Source organism: Pseudopodoces humilis, chromosome 10, assembly GCF_049639895.1.
Source record: "Pseudopodoces humilis isolate 2021_Gansu_Grassland_sample_001 chromosome 10, ASM4963989v1, whole genome shotgun sequence".
In the NCBI taxonomy this organism is placed as follows: Eukaryota; Metazoa; Chordata; class Aves; order Passeriformes; family Paridae; genus Pseudopodoces; species Pseudopodoces humilis.
The window spans coordinates 4,389,381-4,417,346 of NC_142209.1; the positions used below are offsets into that span (position 1 = coordinate 4,389,381).

At 39.7% G+C, this 27,966-nt stretch overlaps 1 protein-coding gene across 2 annotated transcripts in view; it reads right to left on the reverse strand.

Moving 5' to 3' along the window:
• RABGAP1L (RAB GTPase activating protein 1 like) overlaps positions 1-27,966 on the reverse strand; it is a 226,527-nt gene that overhangs the window by 67,694 nt on the left and 130,867 nt on the right. For both annotated transcript variants that reach the window (XM_088060662.1, XM_088060661.1), the window contains exons 17-18: positions 27,021-27,164; positions 12,876-12,917 (exon numbers count right to left, since the gene is read on the reverse strand). In XM_088060662.1, the coding sequence (XP_087916788.1) occupies positions 12,876-12,917; positions 27,021-27,164 (186 nt within the window). The remainder of the gene's footprint in view (positions 1-12,875; positions 12,918-27,020; positions 27,165-27,966) is intronic.

Consider the following 27,966-nt stretch of genomic DNA (forward strand, 5'->3'; position numbering starts at 1 on the left):
CCTTAGAGCTCATCACAGCATAATTCAGAGAGATTTGGCAGCCCTTGCCCAAGAAACCAAGAGCAGGATGAGTGTTTTGGTACACTGGGAGATAACTGGAATAATGATAACTCACCCAACAGCTCAAACCTCGCGTGATCAGGGACTGGACTCAATTCTACAAGTGCCTGTAAATCCCCAAATCCAGCTGCACTGTAGCAATTGAGGAGTTTGTGAATTTTTGATTTTTATTTGGCATCTCCCAGTGCAGGGACACAGAGTTCCAACCCCCCACACTGTTTGTACCACTGAACAGGTTGTAACACACAGGGCACATGGATTTCTGTGAATCCTGAGGAGCACCGAGATGGGCTCAGTAATATGAAAAAAATGGACAAGTCACTGTAGATAACCACAATATGGGTATGGGAATAAAGGAAAGGCACCATAGGAAATGAGGGGGATCAGGAAAGGACTTGTCTTCCCATGGATCCCACAGAAATGCCATTCTGGTGTGGCAGGCCATGGACAGAGAGATGCTCTGAGCTGCAGCCAGGTGTGGTTACAACACCCTGAGCAGACCCAGACAGGACTAGGCACTGACTCCTGGATTTGCCACCCTTTTGTGGGCTTGAGGCTGCTTTGTACAGCAGGAGAAATGATAAAAGCATGTTCTCCGTGCCATAACATGGCACACCAACTGCAGGCACCCCCCACACACACAGCATTTGCCATGATGGATGAAAACACCCTTAACAATTTATTTCCCAGATAATTCTACACAGGTATTTTCAACTTTTTTACATACTGTCAACTGCCTTTCCAAAACCAAACACAGAAACAGCTGAAAGCCAAAATGCATCACCACAGCTTGATTTTTGATGAGTCTTTAAAGCCAATCTGCGATGTCCAAAGTATAAAATCTAAAATGCTGACCATTAATGCACTTTGCGTCAATACCTAGAAGGTGACTGGGCACACTGCTTATCTGGAATCATTACAGCACTGAGAACAAAAGCACTCAGGGGTTTAGGAAAGATGGTTTTTTATGATTCAGCCCTGGTTGATGATCCTTCAAGCTACTTAAGGAGTGGCACTGGTCCCCATTAGCAGGACTGGTGTCCAGCCTTCCTGAGCTAACATCAGAAAGAAGGACTCAGTGCTTAGGAGATGGATTATGAGAAGCTGAGAGGAAAAAATAAGAGCCCTCTCATCCCTCCTGGGGGCAGAGGCAGTGTTGGGAGGGAGAATGGCAAATTCCCAACGAATTAATTTCACGGAAAGGTGATCTCACCGCAAGCAGCCGAGGCACAAAGAGACGATGCCCCATGCCCAGAAGTTCCAGCACCCGACACGCGTATTCATTCACCAGCTTGCTCCTCTCGTCATGCATGTCCTGGGACTTCTTGGCAGGTGGGGTGAGCTTGGCAGCCGGGCTTTTGCAAGGTACCCCTTCTTCCATGAGCAGTAAGTAGTAAGTATCCAGAGTGAGAAGAACAGGCTTTGTGGACAGCAATTTCCAAAAGTGCAAGGTTAGGAGAGCCAGCCTCCAGTCTCTGGAATGGGTTTGGATGGCCGCTCCAGCAACGCCCCTTGAGCCACTCAGGAGGAGAAAAGCATCTTTGCTAAGAATCGAGGAAAAATATGATCCACCGAGCTGGCTCAGACAGAGTCCGAAGGAGATTTGAAAAACAAACCAGAGAAAACATGGATATAAAAATGCACATAAAAAGCAGGAAAATGGCAGAGAACGAGCAGAAGGAAGCTGGGAGCAAAGCAAGGGCGAGCTGTGAGGGCTCAGTGGCCGTGCGGGTGTGCAGGAGCCGGGGGCGGCGGCAGGAAGGGCAGCAGAGCCCGGGCACTTGTGAGGCTGCACAGAGAAAAGGATGAGCTCATTGCAATCCCTGCTCCGTGACCAGCGCTGCCGCTCGCTGAGCATCAGCCACGAAGGGGTGGGAAACAGGGGGCTGGGAGCGGGAGGAGGAGGAGGGGAAAGAGGAGGAGGAGGAGGAGGAGGAGGAGGAGGAGGAGGAGGAGGAGGAGGAGGAGGGGGTGCCTGGGCACCGGGAGCCTCTCGGGGGAGAATGCCGTAATAAGAAACCAATGGTGAGCGTGGACAGCCGGGCTCCCACCCTGCCACCCTCCATCAGTTCTCTGCTGGGGTTTGGCTGTTGAATCCCAGCTTCCAGCACATCGAATGCGTCCCTTTCCGCTCCATAGCGGGGAGGGATCGGCCTCCCAGCCGATATAATCACTTGTTCATGCCGTCTGCTTCTCAGTGATGAAACACAGACACGGTGTAGGTGGGGCAGGGCACCCTTCCCCTCGCCAATGGCGACCGGAGACGGAGCGGGCTGTTGGGATGCGCTGCCGGAGAGCCTGGGAAGCCACAGCCCGTCTCTCCACACCTCGTGCTGGGTGAAATGAAATTGTTTTAAAAACTATCATTGCCAGCGCTGTGCTTTCAGGAGTTTCTAAATCTGGAAGCGATGGGCAGAGAGGGAATGATGTCAGCACATGCGTTTGAATGGATTCTAGAAAACTACTGCACATTTGTAAAGAGAATGCAATGATGTCACACCTGGAATGGCCTGGCCATCACCCTGTGCAGAAAACAGCCCACGTGCCTCTGCCATCTGCTAAAGGCACCCCAGCAGGTACTGCTCCAGCTCACAGGTCTGGATTTTAGAAAGCATGTCTTTATGCTCCTTCGTTTTTGATTACCCTCATCATAAAATGGGATATATAATAGAACAACACCCATTTCCAGTTGGAACAGACAGAAATATTCCACATTTCTAACATAAAGGTCATAATTTAAAATATTGTGAGTAGCTCTAAACCACATTATTGGCAAACACTTCTGTAACTGTATATTCAAACTCTAAAAATCATTTTTCTAACATATCAAGAAAAAACATATTTACTTAAAATACCAATGCAAAGTAAATATCTGTAGGATGGAGATTATTTTTATTATTTAAAATAATAAACATGTTAATGAGTAGCTAAACTACGGAAATCATCAACATATTGTTGGCTTGAGGTGACACATGAAGGAGATGGGAAAAGCATTAAAGCAGAAGTCAGAGATCAAATGCAACAGAAGACGCCAATGAGGCCTCAAGGATGATGATACAGGACTGACTCAGCTAAAGCACCTGCAGATGTGCAGCAGCACATCTTTAGCACAGATGGTGCTCTGAAAGCTGATTTAAATCCCTCAGGTTGCAAACCAGCGTTTTGCAGATGAAAATCTGCAAAGGCAGCTGCAATTCTGCCAGGCTGAGATGAAGGAGTTCACCGAGGGCCTTGTGGGCAGAAGCCATGACTCTCTTCAGGACAACGATGCCACAACCAACACACATTTCATTCCAGTTTAAGGCTGTAGTCAGGATTGTGATGGGAACTCTCCTGTTCTTTCCAAACTCCAGAGATTCAGGTTTATTATTCAGTCTGTGGCTCTGCACACAGGTAACACCACAGGTGACACGACCAGACTGCGTGTTTGTAGGAAAGCGTTGAAAGGAAAGGAGGCAGCTGTGCCTATTTCTGAATTCTATTTTCAACACATGCTGGTAAGTGTGATATTCTAGAAACATCAGGTTCTACTTCTCTGTGTGAACAAAAACCTTGCTAAGAACATTAAAAAGGAAGAAAGAAGAGCACTGTATGTGTGGGTGTTGGGAAGGAAGTTACAGAACTGATCAGGCACAGTCACCAGCGACCCGAGGGCAAAACAGGCAATAGGATGGGGAATTCAGAGCACCAGCAGTGTAAAAAGCCTTTAACTCTTTATTGTATAAGTTAGACTTTAATCAGCTAATAGCTCTGATCCTCACAGAAATTCAGGTTTGGTTCATTTTGGGTAAGATCTGGGCTTATGAAAAAATGGAATTAACTGATGATTAAATAAAGTCTATAAGTCTAAAAATTTGTAATGGGATCCAATAGTTAGAGGTTAAAACCAGATGAGTACAGGTTGTAAATGAGGTGCAAATTTTTAGAAATGAGGAAATTACCTGCAGGATTACTTTCCCAAGAGATGTAGTCTACTACCATCATATTTTTTACATCAGGCCTGGATATTTTTTAAGAAGAAGTTTCAAATACAAAAATTTCCAAATCTTGACCAAAAAATCTCCTTAATTTTATCAGCTGAAATCCATTGCTCCATGTTTTTCAGCAACTCCTTTCACACAGTATAACAGTGAACCATCATTCAGATTTTTACACTTCCTACCATTCTTATTGAACACTACATCTTATTTTTATCCATGTCTGACCAGGAATTGTGATTTTTCCTTCAGGTATGCCATTGGATTACTGTCCCAAATTCTTCAGAAAAGCCTGACTGAAATGAACTTAAGAAGTAAAAATGGCCCAAAAGGTAATAACTAAGTAACTAAGATGTCTGAAGATAAACACATACTACTTATGCTTTGACTTCTATTTCATGGACTATCTGGTCTTTAAGTGCAGGTAAACTCTGTTTCTGGCCTTCCTATCCATGAAATGCCTGCTCACTCACACGGCTCTGATGCAGTTCAGAGCTGCCCAGACTTACACAGCTGAGGCTCACTGAACTCAGAAGAAACAAATGCCAATATAGTCTCAAAGTAAACAAGACCATATAGAATATGACTTGAAAGTATCTATATTCTGTACCAACATAGCAAGGATCTTGATGGGTAGTCCTTTATAAATCTCTGTATTTTAAAATACTAAATCTCTGTCTTTTAGTGGCTAAAATGACTTTGAAAAGCTAAATAGATTAAGATGGGAAGAAAAAAGAAAGTTACCTTTCAAGCCTACTCCTGTAAAAGGGTATGACATTCAGCACCAGAACAGCTCTGAAAATCCACATGAATGACATGGCCACAATAAGAACTTTACCTCTTATCAGAAATTACTTTGTCCTTTCTGTTCTTCGGGGCTCATTACAACTGTGTAATCTGGATTTAGCAAAGGCTACATTATTATATAGATGATTATTATAGAGAACACACCAAACCAGCTGATTTCCATAGCAGGTTCCAGCAGTGATCCATGCTGGCTGGGCTGCTCTTAAACAGCTTGGAAAGAGGGTGAAGGATGAGATGACAATGTCTACAGATACTCCTAAATTATTCAGGGTTTTAAAGACAGGGGTTATAATAAAGAACTGCAGAAGGGCCATAAAAGACTGAGTGACTGGACAGTAGAACAGCCAAGGAAAGTCAATGCAGATAAATCTAAATTGATGCATATGGGGAACAGCATCAATTTTCCACATAAATAACAGACTGTGAGCTGACAACTGCTACCTAGAAATGGATCTTGGGAGTCAAGTGGACCTGGGACTTGTGGAGAGTACTATGAAAATATCAGATCAGTGTGCAGTGGAGGTCAACAAAACGCATGAAATGATAGGAACTAACAGGAAAAGAGCAGAGATCCAAACAGAGAACACCATTATCCTTCAGTGTAACTTCATGTGGAATTCTCCTCTGGTATTATTCACTATGTTTGTCCTTCCATTTCAAAAAGGGGATAATGGAGAAGTATTTAGAGAGAATCAGAAGCCTCCAAAGGAGGATATAAACACAAACTATGATTATTAAGCCTGGAAAACAGAAATGAGGGATATGCAAGTTATAAAGTTCTGAGTGTTGTAGAGAAAGTGATGAGATACCAAGTGTCCAAAATGCCTCCTGACCCAGGAATGTGAAAGTCACAGGTGACAGGTCCAAAGCAAACAAAATAATCATTAAACTGAGAAAATCCCTGTGGCTACTCACTTACATGTGTTCAAAAAGCCAACAAAAAAAGCCATGAAATAACAATCCATGTAGAATTATTAAACATGAGACACCACTTCTTTCTCAAAGTTTTCAAGACATAAATTGCCAGAGGCAAAAGAAAAGAGTTTTATTGTCCTGTTCTTTAAAGTCTTTCCCACATATCTGCTGCTGGCAATGAGAAACTGGGGTAGACAAACCAGTACAAGTCTGGTGTGGAATGACAATTTATGTATTTTCATTCACTTCAGTTAAATACTTGGAGGAAATATTTTCCCAATGAATGATAAGATTTGCTATGTACATGAGATATACACACTATATTTAATTTATATTAAAAATAATAATTGAAGTAATGGTTTCAGTCAGAACTGTATGTAACCCTCAATACACCACCTTTGCTTTCCAACATCTAGAAATTACCAATGCATGATATAATAGAAGTCATTAATATCTAAATCAGGGTTCAGTGCTGCTAAACAAATCCAGGTCAACTCTGCTATCAGTCTTCTTTTTGAAAAGTGTATGTCTCCACTCTCAAAATTCAAAACTTACAGTGAACATTCACCTAATAGGAACAGAACTGATTTTGAGGAGGAAATCAAATGGGCTGAGAGAGCAGCTAATCAGCACAGGATGGATTTTCAACACACTAATAAATATGGATTTCTAAAAATAGAAAATTGGTTATATTAAGGTTGGAAAATCAGTCTGGGAGTTGAATGATTCTGGACATTTTTTTCAGGCACAGATTTATCTTTTGAAAGAGATCATCTCCAACAAGTCAACCATGACAGGTTTTTGGGATGGAGGGAGTGGGTCTGGGGGAAGAATTATTCAGTCCAGAAGAACTTAAAATTTAAGGACATCTTCAGTTTAGAAATTAGAAATACAAAAGCAGTAATCTGAGAGCCTCTTAAGGCCTGAATTTCTTGTGCTCTGCTCAATGCAGAAGGCCTTAAAAGAGAACAGAAGGTTCTGATCTCTAGATCCATAGAGTCAGGATCCTCTTCACTTCCTAAGGTGTCAGCTCTTACCCTGGGATCAGCTACATGAAGAAGATATAAAAAAGAGGGTATAAAAATAAAGGACATCTATTTTGCCTTAGATTCTAATGAGGACATTTCTGTTTTTTTCTTGAGAAGAGCCTTTTGAAAATGTAATGCAATTACAGGGTGGACTAAACCAGCTCACCTAGAATCAAACCCATTTCTGGCTGGAAGGGAGTCCTGCTTGTCATTTCATCAATTACTGGCTTAAAACAGTGTTGTCTTAAAAATCAGTTCAGGCTCCTTGAGCCATTGCAAATACAAAGAAAGAACAGAGCAAGACTCAAACAACCACATTCACTCTTCAACACAAGGTCTAAGTCTCATTACCTACAGTCTTAGTGCACTTTTCATCTGACACCTCTCAGAAAATTACAGTAATTGCCACAATTTCATTCCTGACTCAAAGACAACTGACATTTTTTAATTATCTGTATTGGTAATATGCAAGTTTTACCTAAAACAAGCACATGTGCAATCTTCACATTTGGCTTCAGAGGTTTAGCCAATAAGATTATACAAAATTTCTGTAAGATATGGAAGAAGTTAGTTGCTCAGCTTAAGCTTCTTCTTACATTGCTTGCTTTCATATGAGGCATAAAACTGATTTCCTTACTCGCCGTGATGACTTGAACCCCTTGGATTTTTCCCTCTTCATTTCCTTAAAAGACAACACTACTTTTGAAACATGAATGCCCCAGGCTAGATTGTGGCAAGAGATAATTTCAAGAGCAGATGATAAACGGAGGCACAATCCCAAGGGATGTCACACTGGTCATTTCAGTTTCTACTGCCACACATCCCTGAGGAAATGGGTAGAACTTCCCCATGATCAGCAGGATCTAAGGTGCTCCAAGACAGATGACTGTTCTGACTACCTCCATTCTCACAAACAGAAAACTGTGCCTTTAATACAGAACAAAATTTCAGATCTGATTTTAAGGTTCTGGTGCAAGTGGTAATTCAGGAGAGAACTGATGGGCAAAATCTGAGAGGGGTCAGGTCAAGATACCTGCCCGAGGAAGACAAAGTGAAAAAAGAAAACCTACAATTGATTATGTGTTCCTCAAGAATTGAAATGTAAGTGTATACAGAAGTACAGCACAATTTTATTCAAAATTTGTGCTCTTAACACAAATTCCGTCCTAAGGTGGGGAAATCGTATTTGTGGAATCCTCTGGTTAGTCAGGAATAATATTTTATACAATCATAAGAGCACAACACAGTCCTCAAGAGTTATCAGAACAAATAGATTCTTTAGAAATAAGAAAATACAACATGAATACAGAAAACATAATGTGACCTCTCTTAAAGATCCAGTCACCTCTGGAGGTGATGCAGAAGAGAATGGCTAAGATGCCCTGGAGTTAAACAACACTGAGAATATTGGGTTATTTAATAAACAATGTGAATGGTATCTATAAACACTTCAAGGTGATAAAAGCAAATGTGAGTGCTGATGGAAGGGGACTGTTTAAGTTGAAGGACAATGCTGATGTAAGAACAGCTGAGGGTAAAACAACCAGTAATAAATTTTATCAGGACTAAGAGAAATGGCCTTCCACCAGCAATTCTGAAAGCTGCTGGTACAAGTTCAGAAATGGATGCTGTGTCAGATAATGGCACAATAGAGCAGAGAAACAGTTCTTCAGCCCAGGAGGTCCTTTTCAGTCCAGATGCAGAATGAAATAAAGGTAATAAAGAACCCTCCTTATACAGGGTAATTTTGACACATTTTAAAATCTAAACCTGCCATCCCTGCCATTGCAATTGGGATACTGCTCCCTGATGTCTGGGACACTGACTGACACAAAGAATTTTGAGACCAAAAGGTGCCAGCAGAAATAACCAAGAAACACAGCTGTCCTGTTCATGTAATACTCAGGTATCTCCTGCTCACATGCAGAGAGGAGTGTCAGAACTCACAAGCCCCATTAGAAATGCTGCTCACCTTGACCTGAGTTCAAGGAATGACGTAGGAAAGTACAGGGCTTAAGATATTATAGGGACCCAAGTAAATCTCCATAAGATAACAAAGCACTGGCTGGAAAACACAAGCAGTAACAAAAACGTTTCTCACTATTTTCTACCCATTTTCTTTTCAGTATTATAAACCTTCCTGATCATAACTTAGGCTCTCCTCTAGCATTAAACAACACCTTTTTTAACAGTCACACAGATTAAAACTCAGTAAGCCAAGTGCTGAGCTTGTGTTGTGGATCACACACCCTGTGAGTAGATGAACCCTAAAAAATTAAGGTTTGAACATGCACCATTTAAAGCTTCTGGTTCACTCTTATATTTTCAGTGATCATGTGCTCTTTCCTGCCTTTTCAGGAATTAGCAGCTGCAGCAGTGGTAAATCTAGAGCCTGAATTCTACACAGTCATGTATTTTAATTCTTGCCTCAGTTTGCTAATCCCAAAGTAGTTTGCCTTTAGCTACTTTTGCCAAGTTCTAAGATCATAAACAAGATGTAAGAATTAATCAGCGAAATCCCTCTGGTGACCAGTGATAGGACCCAGGGAATGGCTGGAGTTGTTCCAGGGCAGGGCCAGGCTGGAGATCGGGGAAAGGTTCCTCCCCCAGGGGGTGGTGGGCACTGCCCAGGCTCCCCAGGGAATGGACACGGGCCCCAAGGCTGCAAGAGCTCCAGGAGAGTTTGGACAATGCTCCCAGGGATGCACACGGTGGGATTGCTGGGGTGTCTGTGCAGGGACAGGAGTTGGACTTTGAGGGTTCTTGGGGGTCCCTTCCAGCTCAGGACATTCTATGATTCCATAAAATACTAAAATAGGAGAGAAAGCTTACAATTTAGTTATTTTTCTTAGCTTATGTGAGGATTTTAATGCTTTTAATTACCAGCAAAGAAACAAACCAGTTGATGACACATGGGATTAGGAAGTGTGCTGGCACTAGAAGGGTAAATTTTCCTCCATCGTTCTCTTTAATAATCTTAATTGTGATTTTTAAAATTAAAATACCAATGCTGTTTGTTGGGTTCTTTTAAACCACAGATATTTATGCAGTCTTTTTCCACTTTTGGGTTCTCTTCACACACCAGTGCTTCACTGCATTTTCCACTGCTCAGAAAGTGAGAGGTGAGGAATTAGGATTTCTACCAGTTCAGGTTCCTGACTGGTAATTCAGATGCAGTCTCTACATGATAAAAGTCAACGACTCCCAGTGTAAAACAGTGCCACCAGCTGGGGACCCTGAGCAGGCTGTGAAGCCCAACATTTGGATGCTACAGAAAAAACCGCCATGTTTTCCTTTGAAAAGAAATCAGATTAATACACAAATGATGGCTTTTCACAGCTAAAGAACTTTAATCCTCTAGCTGTTCATTGCTACAAGCATACTCAGAATGTGGGAGAAGGAAAGAGGAAGGATTCCTGCGTGTCTGAAATGTTTCTTTTCCGAGGATGACTGCACCAAGATGTCTCAGGCAATTGGTCACAGAAGTAGCGCTGTCATTTCCAAACTAACAAGCATTCTCTGTGAGCACCAGCAGCTGGAGCCGTGAGACACAGCACTGAGTACAGGAGAGTTACAGATAAAAGCTTCTCTTCCACTGCCATTTAGTGAGGGATCTGGATGCACACACTTCACTATATGCAAGGAAAACGGCATTTACACAAAAATGTAAAGGCTCCAGTATTCCACTGATGAGGGATTCCCTTACCCAAACATCAAATAATCCAAGAGGTTCTGGATGAGAGAATAATTACTCTGTTTTAACAAAGAACAAATCCTTAGGAGTTGTTTTCATTCACTCCAGAATCAGAGACAAACAAGAATTCTCAAACACAGTTTTTAAGGCAGTTTTTCTGCAGCATTTTCAGGTTCTCTAACTAGAAAAGAGCATTATACTAAACCACTTTGCTCCTAATGATTAAGAGAGATTAAGAACACATTTGAATAGGAAAAAAATTACTTCAGTTCTCAACTATTCTCTTCCCTAACAGAAGAGATTTTTTTTGCTGAAAGCAAATTATAATGCTAATCCAATTGTATGTAAGCACCAGCTCCATCTCCATGCCACTGTGGAACTGTGCTCTTAGGTGAGTGTTTCTGACTTAGAAGCTTATCTTTTTTTACCCTGATTTTCTTTGTACTTGTTTTTGGCTGCACTATAGAAATACTTTCTCAGAATAAAACCTCCTTTACCATTTATTTAGTGTTTATTACTGCTAGAACAGGCAGCTATAGCATACACATGCAAGAAGAACTGCTACAACTGCTACAAGCAGAATTAAACCCAACTCTTAAACTTAGAAAATAGTCATAAATAAGAGTGACAAATTACATTATTAAATTTTGCTCTGGAATATCCAAATAGAAAAGTTCAATTGGAGAAGCAGCATGTCATGGGGTTTATATAAAATGAAAAGATTGAACACCTGTGGTTAAAAGAAACAGGGCTAATTATTCAGCAGGAAAAAAAAAATCCTTATTTACTGTATGACACCCATGAATTCTTTCCAAAGTTATATTTTCTAAACAGTTGTTCCGCTGCTAACTTTGGTTCAACCCTTCCCTCTCACAGCACCAGGAAATGTAAAGCAGGTGATCCCAAAGCCATCCTTCATAACAACATTGAACTAAGTTCTCCATCCCTGAAAACCCTGTTAGCCATCTTCACCTCTGTTCAAGTACTCTTCTTTCTTCTTTAGTTTTAGGATCTGTTAGTTGGTGCCGCTGCCTCTTCCCAGAACTTGTTCCTACTATGACTGCAGCAAACCTGCTGGGTGTTAGCTGGGTTCTTCCTTTCCTTTCCTCATTATCATGCCATAACTTACCAGATTTCCCATTATTCATACTGGCCTCGAAAACTGGAATATTAACAAGCCCACACAGTTGCAAATAAAACATGAAACATGAAGAAAAGAGCACACATTTCCCTCCCTCCTTTTTACAAATTTAGATTTGTGTAGGAGCACTTCCCTGGAAAGATATATTAAACCAATTTCCTGTTTATAGGAGTCTTCATTAAATAAATGCACTCAAGTAGAGTCACAACCCCGTTTTCCACATCAGCTGTGTAAAACACAAGTTATTTGTGACATTTCCTCACCGTAGGGATATGCACTATCTCCTGTCTACACTGCAGTACTTCACTGAAGTCACCTGCCCTCAAGTTTGACTCAATGACCCTTTGGGTCCCTTCCAACTCAGGAGATGCTGTGATTCTGTGAAAATATACATGTTTGAAAATTTCAAACTGCTCTGTTCACAGCAGCATATAGTTGTATATTCCTGGTGGGGAGCACTTCTGCCATAGGACTTTGTGCCATAGACACTGAATCTGAGAATTGCTCATTGCTGAATAATTCAGTAAGTAGCTGTTTGCTTTTTCTAGGAAAATTACAAGGAAATCCCACTGGAAGACCAGCAACAATCCAGTGGTTCTAGTCTGCATCCCCATTATGGGGTGGGTGTGTTAGGAGTGACAAGCTGAGCTTCGGCCTAAGTTATTTCTGGGAATTTCATCTGAACTCAAAGGTGGCATTTCAAATTCCAAACTATGTGCTTGCATGTGGGCTGGATTTGAACTAGAGCCAACTGGTAGAAGGTGTGTAAGTTAATTCTGAGTTCATCTCACTGCATCCAGTGCTTTACCTACAGGTTTACTTGTTTAGGTAAATTTTGTAGCCAGGCCAAGGACAGAAGTTCCCTGTATTAGAGATTTCTATTCCTCTCTCAATATCACAAACACATTTGATACCAGTCAATCACGTTTTATACAAAAGAACCCAGACACAAAACAGATATGCTGTGAGATGAATCTGAATTGTTTTCTTAACAGTAATTACATGAGACATTTAAATCTTTAGATTGCATCCCTTGTTACACAAGCTTTAGCATACGATTAAGTTTAATAAAAACATATCTGTTATGAGTACAATTTTGAAGACACCTTTACCCAAATGGATATTTCTCCCTCATTCCCTTCTCCAGAGGTCCCACTATTATTGTTCCTTTAGACATGATATTAAGATAATTAAGATATTCAGTATTTTAGTTTAATAAAACAAAATAAATTAAAAAAAAAAAAATTACTTACCTTTAAAAGAGCCAGAGCCACATGGAAGATTATGTTCATACCCTGAAAATAAGAAGAAAGAGACTTCAATCAGTCCCAGCATACAAACCTCTTTTCATACTTATCATTATGGGGCAGCACAATTCAATGCTGCAATTCCCTAGGGAACGCTCTCCTTTTCCTGCTACACTTGGAAGTTCCTCATTAAAGCCCCAAAGCAGTTTCCAAACTCCCACACTGGGGGAAGATGATGGCTCTTTGGGGTTTTGGGAAACTTCAGTGACTCAGGTGCTATGGATGTGACAGGTTGTCCCTCCCATCCTTTCAGTGCCTGCCAATGCTTGCTTTCGTGAACACTGCAGGATATTGTCATGAGCAGGTCATCAACAAAATGTAATAAATATTTTAGGTGATAGGATTTCTGCCACATAACATATAAATCATAGCTATGATTTATCAGGTACATTCTTTCATACTCAAACTGTAAAAAAAAACCCAAAATAGAACAAAGACAATCCCACAAGTACACAAGACACCTTATTTTTACTACATTTAGCCAAAAGTCAAAACTATTTCAAAGCTACACAAGCTGCTGTCTGTATCCAGCAGTTGCTTGTTGGTTTGCAGAAGCTGGAAATACAAATGTAGAGAAATGCATCAGTGAGAAATACAAGGACAATAGGCATTTATTTGAAGATTAAAGAAAGTCTACAGCCTACATGTTGATAATTTAAGATTATAAATAGGTTTGTCTTCATCCAAATATGAAAAATACCAAATGCAGTTCTTGTTTGCTGTACCATGTGCTTCATGTTCAGACTGTTTTCCTTGATTATATTTTCCAAATCTTCTTGCCTTGTTTAATGGCATGATAAATCTTTTCTTACAATGGCTCCCAGAGCTGGTATCTAGAAACATCTCAACAGATTTGCACACAAGTAATACTGCATTTATATTATATTGTTTTGGGATAACAACAAGACTTGTGACAAGGCAACGTTCTCCAAGCAGTTTCTGCTTCTGCAATTGAATGTGTTTCAGTAGTAAGGGAGGAACATAGGAAGAGGCACTGGGGAGCAGAGACCCTGTATAAGCACCTGACTCAGGACATCATAATTAGAAATTTATACATTACAGTAAGGCAGGTAACCCGACAACGGGATCTCTGCCTCCAGACTAATCCCAAAAATACCCCAAAGCCAGAAATTGGGAGAAGGAATGGACCTAGCTAACAATGACAAATTGATTTTTCAGAGTGGAGAAGATGAATCATTTAATCAAACAGCAAATTGTGAAATTAGGACAGGAGGTCAATCTGCATTGGCCTCAATCATTTCCTTTAGCTCTTTTACACAGGCAAATGAAGCCAAGGGCAAAGGAAAAACTGAGTCCCTTTGGGATCCTACATGGGTGACCTTATGCAATAGGTCAGAATAGAAGGGAATAGGTCAGAATAGGCCATAGAAGGGAACATCAGCACAAGTGGGGGAAGAAACTATAACAGAATATATGGTGGCCCTAGGGAAATAACTCAAAATATTAGGAAACATGTATTAGGAACACAGTGTAGGGGGCTGGATGGGCCAGTACACAATGTGCAACCTGGAGATTATGTCTATGTAAAGTCTCTTGCAGAAAAGACTTTGGAACCACAGTGGGAAGGACCATTCCAGGTGCTTCTCACCTCCTTCACCACCATCAAGATCAGAGAACAAGTGGCATGGATACATCACGATTAAGAAAGCTCCAGAGTCACCATATAAGATCAAGCAGGTGCAAGCTGGAAAGCTGTGGCTGTGGAGATCGTAGTCATGGCTACAACAGACCTCAGGACAAGGCCTTCCATGCACAATGTGACTGGCATCTGTATTTCTCAGGGAAAAGCTTCTGACTTTAACTCTCATAAGTCTCAGTGGCAGGTGTTAAAATTCACAAATGCAACTGTCTGGACAGAGAGAGATGTCTGGGGATGCAAATTTGCAATTGTTCAGGATGGATTCCATCAGAGACCTATGAAACCCATCCAAAATGGTACTGAATGTTGTGACACATGCTTAACAAACTGCTCTGAATTCAGACTTAGAATAGAGGATGTGAAACTAAAGCTTTTAGAATTGATTACAATATAACTCATTTGTGTTAACCCTTGGAATGCTAAGAGTAGAACAACTTTAACAACCTAGACACTGCAAACTCGTATCACATCTCAAACCACACTTACTCAGACCCCAAAAGAAACAATTCAACCTTTAATCACCAAGATGGGACCTTATGCTACTAAGAAGACATGAATCCAAAGGCTATTGCTGAATTCAGAAGGGAGTAGAGACGGCAATGTAAGTAAATGCTTCTGTCCTTTGACCAGAATGTGCCCCTTTCCTTAAGACCTCTTTTATGGAATTGATCACTTGGTTGCAGAGGCATGCACCATATACATTCAAACAAAAAAAACATCTTACAAGAATATTTGAAACAGGTCTGGGGGTCTTAAACACAGTGGACTCAGAGGTTTTAATAAATTGTCTGCAGCTGGTAATGATATAGTTGAATTACAGTGACCTTTACAATCATCTTTATTAGCATTAGGTACTAGCCAGTGGAAATTATTCAAGATATTATTATTCCAAATATGAAAAATACCAAATGCAGTTCTTGTTTGCTGTACCATGTGCTTCGTGTTCAGACTGCTTTCCTCGATTATATTTTCCAAATCTTCTTGCCTTGTTTAATGGCATGATAAATCTTTCCTTACAATGGCTCCCAGAGCTGGTATTTAGAAACATCCCAACAGATTTGCACACAAGTAATACTGCATTTATATTATACTGTTGTGGGATAACAACAAGGCTTGTGACAAGGCAACGTTCTCCAAGCAATTTCTGCTTCTGCAATTGAACGTGTTTCAAATCCTCTTCCTGAAAGCCTGAGACCATGTTTCTATAAAAATCAGCTTTTATAAAATCATGCTGAGACTTAACAGAAGCTTTCTCAGGAATAAATTGTATTTTTAATGTAGATAATACGGTGCCTTGAAGGGATTGTACCATTAATGAGTCCTGGAAATGCTGCAACATCAAACATAATGAATATTGCAACACTGAATTACTTTGCAATTCACTGCATTATCATTGATAACAAACTGGTTTTTTCCACTAGAGGTCACAATTGCAGCAGGACTGAATCTTGCTTCATCACTAGGAAACTCTTCTTCCAAATGGGATAACAATTATTTCAAGTTGTTTGGCTTCATGTACTTCTTTTTAATCGAGAAATGTAGAAAAACAGAAGTCCAGTTGTGACTTTCAGTCATGACAATGATAATACCAGAGCTCCAGCAGTAGTGAAGTAAGTTCATAGTACTTTCAGGTTTATTTCAAATATTTTTTTGAAGTCAACAGTTAATTCCACACAGTCATGCCATTCACAACTTTTACTTTATAGCAGAGAGGACTGACAAGCATACTATTTGTAAATGAGAGAAATAACAACAAGTCATCACAAACACTGCGTTTTATTCTTAACAGACTGATCAGATTTTGTTATGAGTAAGGCTATGATGTCTAATAGCTGGACTACTGAGGAATTAGTGTTCTGTGTATTTTCTGGCACAACCATAGAGAAATGTACACCAGTTCTCATTTATTTTCTAAACGTTTTTTGGTTGTTTTCTTTTTTTTTTTTTTTTTTCCTGATCTGCCTAAAACTTAACACTGCTCCTGAATTCAAATGAATCAAATATTCAAATGAATCAAATCTGGTACTCCTCTTATACCATTCACTCTTCACATGAACAGCTATTGCAGCAGAAATAGGTTTCTACCTGCCTTGAGAATCTCTTTTTCAAGCCCCACCAGGCAAGGGGCAGCTCACAGACCTGCTCCTGTTACTCGAGGTAACTTGTTCAAGGCTCAAACACCCTAAAATCAGAACATTAAAGGACTTAAAACCTTCCTATCCAGCTGTCCTGAGCAGCATTCTGCCACTCTCAGCAACAGAAAAACACCTGCAGCCTCCTCTTTCCTCCAAGGCAGAGATAAGTCCTAAATCAATGCAGCATTTTAGAATTGAGGGATCAATGACTGCAGTTTCATGCTGACCAGTGAGGACTTGCAGGGCCAATACACCCCAAAAGGTGGACTGGAGGGGGATGCTCTAGATTCCAAAGCAGTGAAACATCTTCCCCATAACCCCTGATCTTCCTATTGGACTTATTTGTCCTAATTCATGCAAGACTGTTCTTCCACAGCCAAGTTTAATGGTTATGATTATGAAAAAGAAGTCTCAGCTCATTTTGACACAATCTCTTTATTTAAAGCTTTACTTAATTTACCACACAGTGATTTATAAGCTTCAGTTTAAACTTCTTCAGCTATTTTAGAAGAAAGACCAAAAATACTGAAGTGTACCAGACATATAAATCATTGGTAGCAATATCCCTCCAGCAATTTTATAATGGAAACATGGAGGTACATACAAATCATCCATGAGGGGAAAAGAGAATGGAGCCCATATGAAATGAGCTTTTGATAATTACTTTTTAAAACCAATGGTCATATGCATAAGTAGGCATTTTTAAATAAATGCTGTATGTCTTGGGAATGGTTTTTATGCCATATCTGGGTTGGGGTTTTTTTTGGGGTTTTTTTGTTGCTGTTTTGTGTCTGGAATGGTCACTGCCTCTTTCAAATCAAGACACTTAAATATCATGCAGATCTCATCTTGAGATTTAAAAGATTTGCATGTGTGAAAGTTATTCATAATTACCTTAACACTTTTTAAAATATAGAACAGTCAAAAGTAAAATTATACACTTATAAAGAAGAACTTGTAAGAGCACAGGAATGGTGAGGGGCGTATCATTATGTTGCATCACAGAATCAGGTATTACTTAAGGACCCTCTTAAGCTTACGTAGAATCCTAGAAAACTTTTAAGAGAGCTCATGAAACTCAGGAGTTCTGGGGAAGGAACAAGCCCAACTCAGAGCAATGAATGTGGTATGGTAAGGGTCAGCAAAGGGAGAATGTTGGAGTTTGTACCATATTTCAACCCCCTAACAGCTCCTGCTGACTGCCACACTGACCATCCTCTGCTTTACAGACACGCTCTCCTTTATGGGAGCACTTACTCCAGAAAAAAGAGCCTCATTTAGCAGAAGAGCCCTTCACACCTGCTGGTACTGGGATGAACACTCACCATGCAGGAAGTCCCCATTTAATTCATAAAGATTGTGCTTCATAGAAACATCTGCTTCTTTGAACTGTACGTCAAAAAACCTGTAATTTCCAGCCACCACTGGAGGTAATGTTCTCATGGGCAAACCAGTGAAACTCTCTCATGAGAATGTAAAAATGAAATCACACATGTGCACTGAAATTAAGACTGGCTGAAAGTAAATGGAAAACTTAAGTTGTTAACTCTTGTCTAGTGAGAGGTTTTCCCAGTTCCATAACTCCCTCCAAAGGCAGGATTCCTTCTGCAGATAGAAGCCTCTTTGAGGAGTCCTCCCTTTGAGTGCCTCTGCACTCTGAAACAAGACAACTTTTGAAAAGGCCTGGAAAGAACGCTGGGAACAAAGTAAGACTGGTAAAGATGCAATTCTGTGGGACCCAGTTTGCATTCAGTGAGATCTCTGTGACAGAAAGGCTGCCTGTGGCTTCCTGCTGAAGTGAGGAGGCGGATTTATTCATCCGACCCAGCAAATCTGCCTAGAGGCCGGAAAAAAGGAAGTCAAGGGGCAGCAAACCAATATTTGCTAGGAGCAAAATTCAACAGCCAGGCACAGAGCTGAGTGAGGCCAAACAATTTAGTTGTGTGTATCTGGACAACATTTGCACTGGGGATGACTTTAGAATTTCTTTCCTGGTTTAAAGCTTCTGTTTAATGATAGAAGCCTAGAGAGAAAATATAATTTTCAGTATTAAAGCATCTCCCTCTCCATCCCAGCCCCCCTGACAGACCTTCCTTTCATTACATAGCAATACCCATGGCACCATCTTCACCAACAAAAGGAAGTTAATCTCTTTTAAAAAAAAGGAAATTTAATTCATCAATGTCCTTATCTGTGGTTTTTCCCCCTAGATATGCATGACATGTAAAAGGTACTGATAAAATATTTCTAAAGTTCAGCACCAGGTAAAAAGACAGATACAAGGGTCAACTAAGCACCTCCTTAAGGGCTAGGAAATCTCAAGCCCCACATGACATGAACCTCTTCCAGCTTTCTAATAACTGAATCTTCCTTTGTTTAAAGGGAGACTAACTATTCAACTGAAGTTAACTTGACATTGTTTCGTAATTCCAAAGTGTTTCATAATTATGTGTTCAGTTGCACAGTCTTTCAGAGGAGCTATAGAGGGTAATTGGGGTTACAGACTCTAAAGGAGAATTAAAATTCTATTTATGTTTTGGATGGGTTCCAGCAAAACAATTACTTGGCAACTCTAATATGTTGAGAACATACAATAAACTTTAGGAATGTCATAAACATCTTTGTTTTGTTGACAAGATGAATATATGGTCTGAAGCTCAAACTTCCCTTTGTAAGCAGGGCAGCCTTGAACATGCTCTGCAGGGACATGCGCATTAATTAACATATTTTAGGCAGTGTTTATGTAGCTTGTACATTTATTCTAGTTCAATGACAAGATGACTAAAGGAAAAGAAGGTTAAAACTCCTGTTTAAATAAGGCACAACAAGAATTAGCAGGTTTTGTGTAAACAACAGATACAGCTTTCTTAATAAGGGAAAAGATCAAACAAAAGACAAATTACAAAGAGATCTTACAGCTAATGTATGAGTTCTCAGCCTGGGCTTCCCCCAGTGACTCCATATATATTGCCTGTACAGTAACTCCCACCAGGAAATGCTACAACACAGGAAAGGAGAGAACACAGAAATCTGCCCCCTGATCCTATGATTCCATGAAAAATACACACACCCAATTAAAATCAGTTGATTGACCTATTAGAGAAGTAGGTACCAGGGAGATGGCAAAAAATGCCAGGGGATTCCATATTGATTTGTGTCACTTTTCTGTATTTTGTGGCATAAAACAGCACACAATAAGTACCAGGCAACCATGAACCTGTATTAGTATGATTTCACATTAAATTTTGTTTGTTTGGCTGTTTTTAATAGAAATAAATAGGATTTAGGAGTGAATATTTGCATGTTTTGGGTAGTTTTCATGTCATTTGCTGCTGAGATGTTGCTGTGGCTGAATGAAGGTAGAGGCTGCTGTGAGAATAACATTTTTTTCCTTTCCACCTTCTGTGACTGTTTGCAGAGAATAAAAATTACAGCTACAGAATTTTAATTTAATCTTTTCCACATATCAAACTGCTCCCTTGCATGAGGTACTTCTGCAGTGATACATTCGTAATTCACCAGCAACTGATTATGGGCTTGCAGCATTTGTCAGCCAAGCCATACACTAACTCTACTTTTCTGGTTCGCAAAGCTTTCAATTTCAGGGGTTTTAGACATTTCTGTCCCTTTTTCCAAACCTGATTAATACAGGGACAAAGAAAGGGGCCTAAATCCACACTCGGCACCAAGGGTGTTCTCACACACAAGGAGAAAGAAAGAGGTCCCATCTCTTTAGGCAAGAGAGGTCCTCCAGCTCCTGTATGGAAACAGGGAACGCCTGTTAGATGTGCTCAGAGGAGAAGGAATCTTGCAGATCCCAGTTTTCATGAGAGCAGATGAGGTGAGGGGCTCAGAACATCTCTTGACAGAGAGCTGTGCCTCCTTCCCCCTCTACCTGTGCTCACACACCACAAAGAAAAATGCATGCCCACACTGAATCAACATCTGCCCCCCTGCACTCCCTCTGTTCTTCTTCCCAGTGTTATTCCTCATCCTCTCACATTCCCTGCCACAACACAGCTCTGGCCCTCATCTCTCTGAACCCTGACATTGGTCTTCCTTTACCAACAATGAGTCAAATGCAAAGTTCACATTTTGATTTTACGTATTTAGAAAATTCCTAACAGCCTCAGATTCCAAGCACAAAGCAATGGAAAGTGTTTCACCACAGGCAGACTGCACAATCCTCTTCTTTAAAAACATTTCCCAAATTAGCTCAGCTTCCTGGATTTGCTCATGGAATATCACTCTCCCATTTATGATACTTTCCTTCAGTTATTTCTAAAGTGTTTTTGAAGCTTGCCAAGACTGTTTAGGATATGCTGCTATTCCAATACAGCAGATGGCACTAGTGTTAAGTAAGCATTATGGAAATTTACTGTACTCCTAGAAAAAACAACCAAGTGAACATCAACTAGCAGGTGGCTAAACTATTTCATGAGCAGTGGGGAAAGTAATTCAGTGACATAGTGTGAACATGGCATTAGATGTGTCACCCCTCTAAGGCCCAAACGAGGTTATTCAAACCACTCACTCATCCCTGGTATCTTTTTCACCTAGATCTTAGAACATTTTCTGAAACAGAGGCAGCCTTAACATTCAGCATGACAAAATTTATCAACATCACCCAAAAGGTACCTTCTGTTCTCATAAGTTATCTTGGATTGCAGACTGTTGTGAGACTGTTTTTCCTTTGCTCATGCTGAGCATTTATCATCAGCCTTGTTATTTTGGGGATAAACAAGCAGCAGCCATGATTGGAAGATACATAAATTATGGATGATCACAGGAACAGCTGGACGACCTTGAGTCAAGGGTTATGCTAAACCCTCTCCTAGAACCTCTCAGGTTCCATTCTCTATTAAAATACTCCTTGGTCCAAGCCTGAATTATTATCAATTCTGTAAGAACATTTTGTGTTCCCCGTCCCCATGGCAATACAGAACATGGTATTACACACCTCCAGCATTTCTGCTGTTGACTGAATTTCACATGCAAGCACCTTAGACTACTTGTAACCTTCATTTTGAAAAGACCTTAAAATTGTCTATCATTATAATCTGAATGTTTTAAGAACACACATCCAAAAGCTTCAAGAAGTTCCTCATGCAGCACACACACAGTCAAATCCTACACCCTTCTTTCTTTCTTTTTACTTTAATATCTGGTCTAGTGCTGCAAAGCCCCCACAGTAGATTACAGCTGTAGATCATCAGATGAATTAAACTGAAGTTGCTTTTCCTTTGGATTTAAATAACTCATCTAACTACATAAAAGCCAAACATCCGGGTCTAGTAAACCACTCTGCAACAAAACAACTCCCTGTTCTGTAACAAAAAAGACCATGATTCTTGACATGTCAACAGATGCTTGAATGCAGCAAACCAGCAATTGGACATCCACATTCAAATTCTAGTCATCCATCTGGAGTCTGAGAAAACCTATTCTCCTTCTTCTAAATTAATTAAAAGCTAATTATAGCAGTCTGGGAAAGAAAACCTTTCCAGTCTCTTTACATGAAACAGCAGTGGCTGATAAGGACTTCAGCAAGACTTAGCTCTCCATCAGGCCTGATGCAAAGGGATTGGGCAGGAGGAAATACACAGTCTAAATGCCAGAATTTATTTGCCTGTATTCCTAAAAGGAAAACAAACAGACAGCTCCTGGCCTTTTCCAGCTAACATGTATGACATTGACTTCTCTCTGGTAAATAGTACTGAAATAAGGCAGACAGCTCCAGCACTGACCTATGCCTACTTAGAATTTAAGCCCAGCTTCTAATATGCTGTTACTCTAAGAGATTTTATTTCTAGCAAGTCCATTTTTCTGTTTTGTGTGATTTCTTAAAATATTTGTAACTGGAAAGGTTAACAAATGTAGACAACATGGCAATAAAAGTGAGTCCAAAAAGTTCAATTTTTCTTTCCCTATAGATCTTCAAAAGATAAACAACTGCACACAATCTTTTATTTAATTCTCATTTCATCTCAGTGCAGATTTACAGAGGAAGTGGGCTTGTTCTTGACTCAATTCCTGAGGAAGTTTAATAAATTGAAATGTTAATCTGTTCTTTCTCAACTCTGTTGAAGGCATCACAGAAGTATCTGACAGTGACAGATAAAAAATAGCAGGCTATTATGGTCTCTCCTCCTCAGTCAGCACTAGCGCGGTGCCGGCCAGCCCTGAGCGGTACCATACGGCGTTTCCTGGCACATCCATCCCCAGCAAGACACACACAAGACAGAAATCAAATCTGCAGTGTCAATACTTGTAATTCTGCTCTGATTTTCAATGTTCCATTTGGAAGGAGTGCTCCCAATAACCGTATCTCCACAATGTGGTGCCATTTTTTAACTATCAGTAAGCCTTCACTTACAGCACCACGTTGTTCACATTATAAAAGATTTTTAAAGACACCATCAGCCTTCACTATTATTGTATCATTATCTTCATTATAACAGAAAATTTCTCAAAATTGATTATAAAAAATATTTGACACAATATTCTGAAAGCAACAGTTGATAAATAAAGGCCAAGGAGTGATGGTATCCTAGCTTTCAAATCCCCCTTCTTGCACTGTGCTGTGTGGTCCTGTGAAAAGTACTTTCCGCCTTTGCTATTAGCTGTATTAGGGAATATTAAATAATTTCATTTTCAAAACTGATAAATCAGCTGTACCCCTTTGTATCCAATCGTGATTCAGTCAGGATGGCAGCTTAGTAGCCAAACTGTTAACTTTGTAGTCAAATTACATAGTCAAATTATGTATTATGACAATAAAATAAACAACTATCTGTGCCAGTCCAGGAAGGGCAGCATGTAGGAGAGGTTTTTGCATATTCCCTAAAAGGAGAGAAGCACTATCCTTAAGTATTTTATATCCCCCAAAACTGCACACAAAAATAGCCAGATCAACCTAAAATGGTGGTTACCCATAGTGTTTCAAAATTCTCAGCTAATAATGGAATGACAGCTTGAGCTCTGCACCTCCTTTAGTTTTGGCAGTACTGTATGTATCACAAAAGTTAAAGAATTTTCTTCCTAAAGCAAAACAAAAATCATGACAATTTAAAAAACACAGATTACCTGCCAACTGCTTTGGGTTGTTTTTCTCTTCTAAATGCCTACTGAAGGTCATTCATTTAGTGTTTTTAAAACAAACATTTTAATTTAAAATGGAATAGTTTAAAAATGTAAAATGAAGTGAAATGTCAACTGTTTGATATTCTGTAGCACAGCCAAGGTGCAGCTGTTGCACTGAGGACAGATCTGAGTGACAAGAGCTTTACCTAGATGAATTGCTATTTCTGAGCATGACTTTAAATAAATAATTTAGAATAGAACAAAAAGAGACAGCAAAACAGAGCAGGCTTGCAAAGTGTTCAATAACATCATGTCATATTGACAGGTAAGACTGACAAGTCCAAATACAACTCTGCATTTCATCAACAAAAACGTTCTTCAATACAAACAGAAATAGCAAAGGGGAAAAGACAAATGAAACAGCTGCAACAGGCAGCTCAAAGGAACATTGTAGAAAGATCTCCAGGCTCCAACCCACACAGTTTGCTGAAATCACATTAAAACTTTCACCTGGATCAAGAGGTTTGTGTTTTTATTTCAAGCAGCTGAGCCTTATAAGATATTCCACAGCACTGTGGTGAGGTACCTGCCTGGAAGCCCAAAATTCTCTTCAACCTTCTCTCACAGGGAAGAAAGAATTCCCAAATATTTCATTTCTACATGGGGATGGGTGACAGATTCTGCCCCAGAACTACCATGGCAATATTCTAAGACCACTGGAAACTGAAGTAATTTGGAGGGTTTATTCACATCTTCAACAGCCTGGTGACAACTCAAAAAATAAAAATAAAAAAAATTAGGTGTTAATAAGACAACAGAATAAAATAACTTAGTCACACAGAAGCCATGGCAAATCCCAAATTTGTGCGAATTTACATAAAACTGCTCTGAAGCAATACCTCATGTGAGATTGATGAGAAGACCTTGACTGTAATGACACTCACTTTGATGGGATTTCAAAAAATTCTCCATAAAACTTAATTCCCATCATAACTTTAGCTCCTTTTTCATAGTTATGCTTCTGTCCAGAAGTTCCATCCTCAGCTTTTGCCACTGTTCCACTGTGCAGGAACTTCAGTGTGCAGTGAAGGAAAATGTGCCTCCCTGGTTAGCTAGAAAATTACAGCATATCCAACTGCTATTTTTCCTCTCTGGATTGAAAGCTGAATATCTGTAAGGACTAATTTCACTCTTCCAGCCACAATCAAAAGTCAAAAACCCAAGCCAATACAAAAACTCTTGCTTGACATGGAATCACTGAATGGTTAGGGGTGGAAGGGACCTCTCTAGAGATCAGCTGTTCTAAAACACAAATTGTTCACCCATATTTCAAATATTTTCAAGGTGACCAGAGAGGCTCCCTTAAAATTATTAGTTGGCAGGATGCATTCAGCAATAGTTTTAAATGGTTTTCTTCCCCTATTTTTTTCTTTCCTATAAGAGTTGCATAGAATGTGAACATTTTGTAACCACAGACAGGACAAGGATGTGGAGAAAGCACAAGTCAGGAACTTGAAGGGTATTTAAAATTCATCTGTATCTATGATAAATTAAGGAGAAGGCTGGAAACTTGTTTTTAAAAACTTAAGACAATCCACTTCAAAGGCTTCTTGCTTTTCTGAGGATTTTTTCTGCAGAATATGTTTCAGTGTTAGCAGCTGCCACTGTTTTTTCTCCTTCCAGTTGCCAGAATTACCAGCATGCTGGTTGTTCAGAGATAAAGTAAGGAACAATTTAATGCAGGAAAAAATTATGTTTTGATTTCCCTCACAACTCCTTCCAGAGGCTGACTGAACACACAATTTCAGTTCTCTGTCAAGGAACGGCTTCTTCCTGGTCCTACCTGTGGCCATACACCTACAGAATTGACTGACTTGCTGTCTACAGTGAGGGCCAACTAGATTTTTATTTTAATGTAACTTTAATCTATGCCCCTTCCTCAAATTCTCAGAACTGCCTATTACTTGAGAGTTGTTGACTCCTGAATCTTAGGAGCATTTTTCTGATAGCCCAATGGTGCCTCAGGATGTTGTCTCCAGGCTGCCCCACTCTTTCTCAAGATGTCTGCATGTATCTTCTCACTTGAAATAAGTTTTCTTACTCTTTCTGGTTAATTTTTAGCTGTATTAAAAGAGGCTCTTTTAGCTGTGTGTGATCACCCTCCACAAACACTAACAAGTTTCCCTTTCCCTAGCATGTTCCAATATTGCACTCTCTTACTTTCTCCTTGGATTTCACCTTGGATTTTCACTTTCTTTCCCACCATCATTGCTGCAGACACATTGAGATAAACATTGCAGTATTACCCTACCTTGCTTTGATAACTGAGCACCAATATGCAGAGTAAGAAACAGTCTCAAGGACTGAATCCTACCAAGGCATGTGCAGCAATCCTGAAAATTCCCAGAGAAAATACTTCACAATAAAAACTAACAAAATGAACTGGAGTCAACAGTGCTTCTTACTTGTGAAGCCTTCACCATTTAAAATGATCAAATATTTTATCTATTTATTTGCATGTTTGTCACCCCTTGAAACTGGAGAGGAAATTAGTGACAGGTTTAAAAGCAGGTGTAATGCTATGAATGCTCTGACATGCCATTTACCAAAGGAAGGACTGGTGTTTTACAAAAATAAATATTCTAGATTATTAACCTATTCTGACTGGATTTTAAAAGAAAGTGTAGATACATCTACAGCACAGACACACACCATTTTATATCTGGAGTAGTGTGCTCCTAGTTAGAATAGCAGGGAAAAAAAACAAAAAGAAGGAGTTTCCTTTAGTTGTGTGTTTAGTCCTTCTCACTCTTTGTTTAATATCTGGCCACCAAAGCAACATGCACCACCATTTCTGTCTGTGGGCACTATGAATCAGGCCACTTGGAGAGCTTTCCTTATTAGGTGTCTTCAACAAATTACAATTCCTAACTCTGAAAAATCATTTAGCAAATTAAATGAAAAACAGGTGTGTGCATCAGATATTATTAATTAGAGCCCTCAGCAAAAAATGAGGCAATCCACAGTTTTAATTTTAAAACCAAACCAGTGTTTCACTGAAAATCTTCTGTTCAATATAACCACAGTTTCTACATAACTTAGTTACACACATTTTATAATTAAGCAGTAAAGGACTTCAACAAAATGAAATAAAAAAAGAAGAAACATTGATGGAGTTGAGGAAGGAATTTCTGATTCAATATTTTTTTTTACCTCGCAAAGTAGTAAGTCAATGATGTGGAAGACCATGCAGAGTGGAAACTTGGCAGTAAAAAGAGTGAGGAACCACTGGGATGCATACATGTGAGCTTCCAAATTGAGGTCTGAGAAATGGCTGTGCAAGTCTGGTAACTGCTCCTGGAATAAAGGAAAAAAATAAATGTTTTGTTATTACTCATTAATTTGAGTTCTTCATCCATACTTCCAGTAAGGACCAGGGTTGCTCAATACCAAAATACACAACAAAGTGAAAACCTGTCTTCTTTTGAGCAATGAAGATATTTCTTGATAAATTTCAGTGCCCGTGGTTACAGTTTTTAGTAAGATATCCACAGTGGATTCTATCACAGTATCAAAGAACACACTGAGACTATACTGAGAAATTACAGAATCTTCAACAGTCAAAAGCAGTTGTAAAATCTATGTCATGGTGTATATTTTTAAGTTATTCCTTTGCTATGTCTTGCTAAAAATGCTTCTACCACAAAAAAAACCAATGACTGCTGGAGCCAGATCACTTTGCAGAGCTTGAAAGCAGCAGAACACACAACTCCATGAGACCATTTCTCTAAACAGGAGCACATACAAGCAACACAAAACAAGCACCAAAAATCCTACTGAACAGTGATGACACAGCCATTTAATAAAGTAGATTTGTTAAGAGTATATTTGTTAGTAAAATCTGTTTTGTTTGTTAACAAAAATCTTTGTGGACATAAGTAAATATTGAGAAGACCATATGCTGAAGAACGACAATTAGTATGCAATTCCATTCTATCAAGTGTGATATATGCACAATTTGACATCTGAAAAAATACCATTAAATTAACAATAGTGTGTTTTGTTTGGTTTCAGTATATCCCACGGAGTTGTCTATGGTTATCTGTGAAAACTGACTTCAGCAAGCAGCTTTTCACTGTGCCAACAGAAGGGCAGGGCT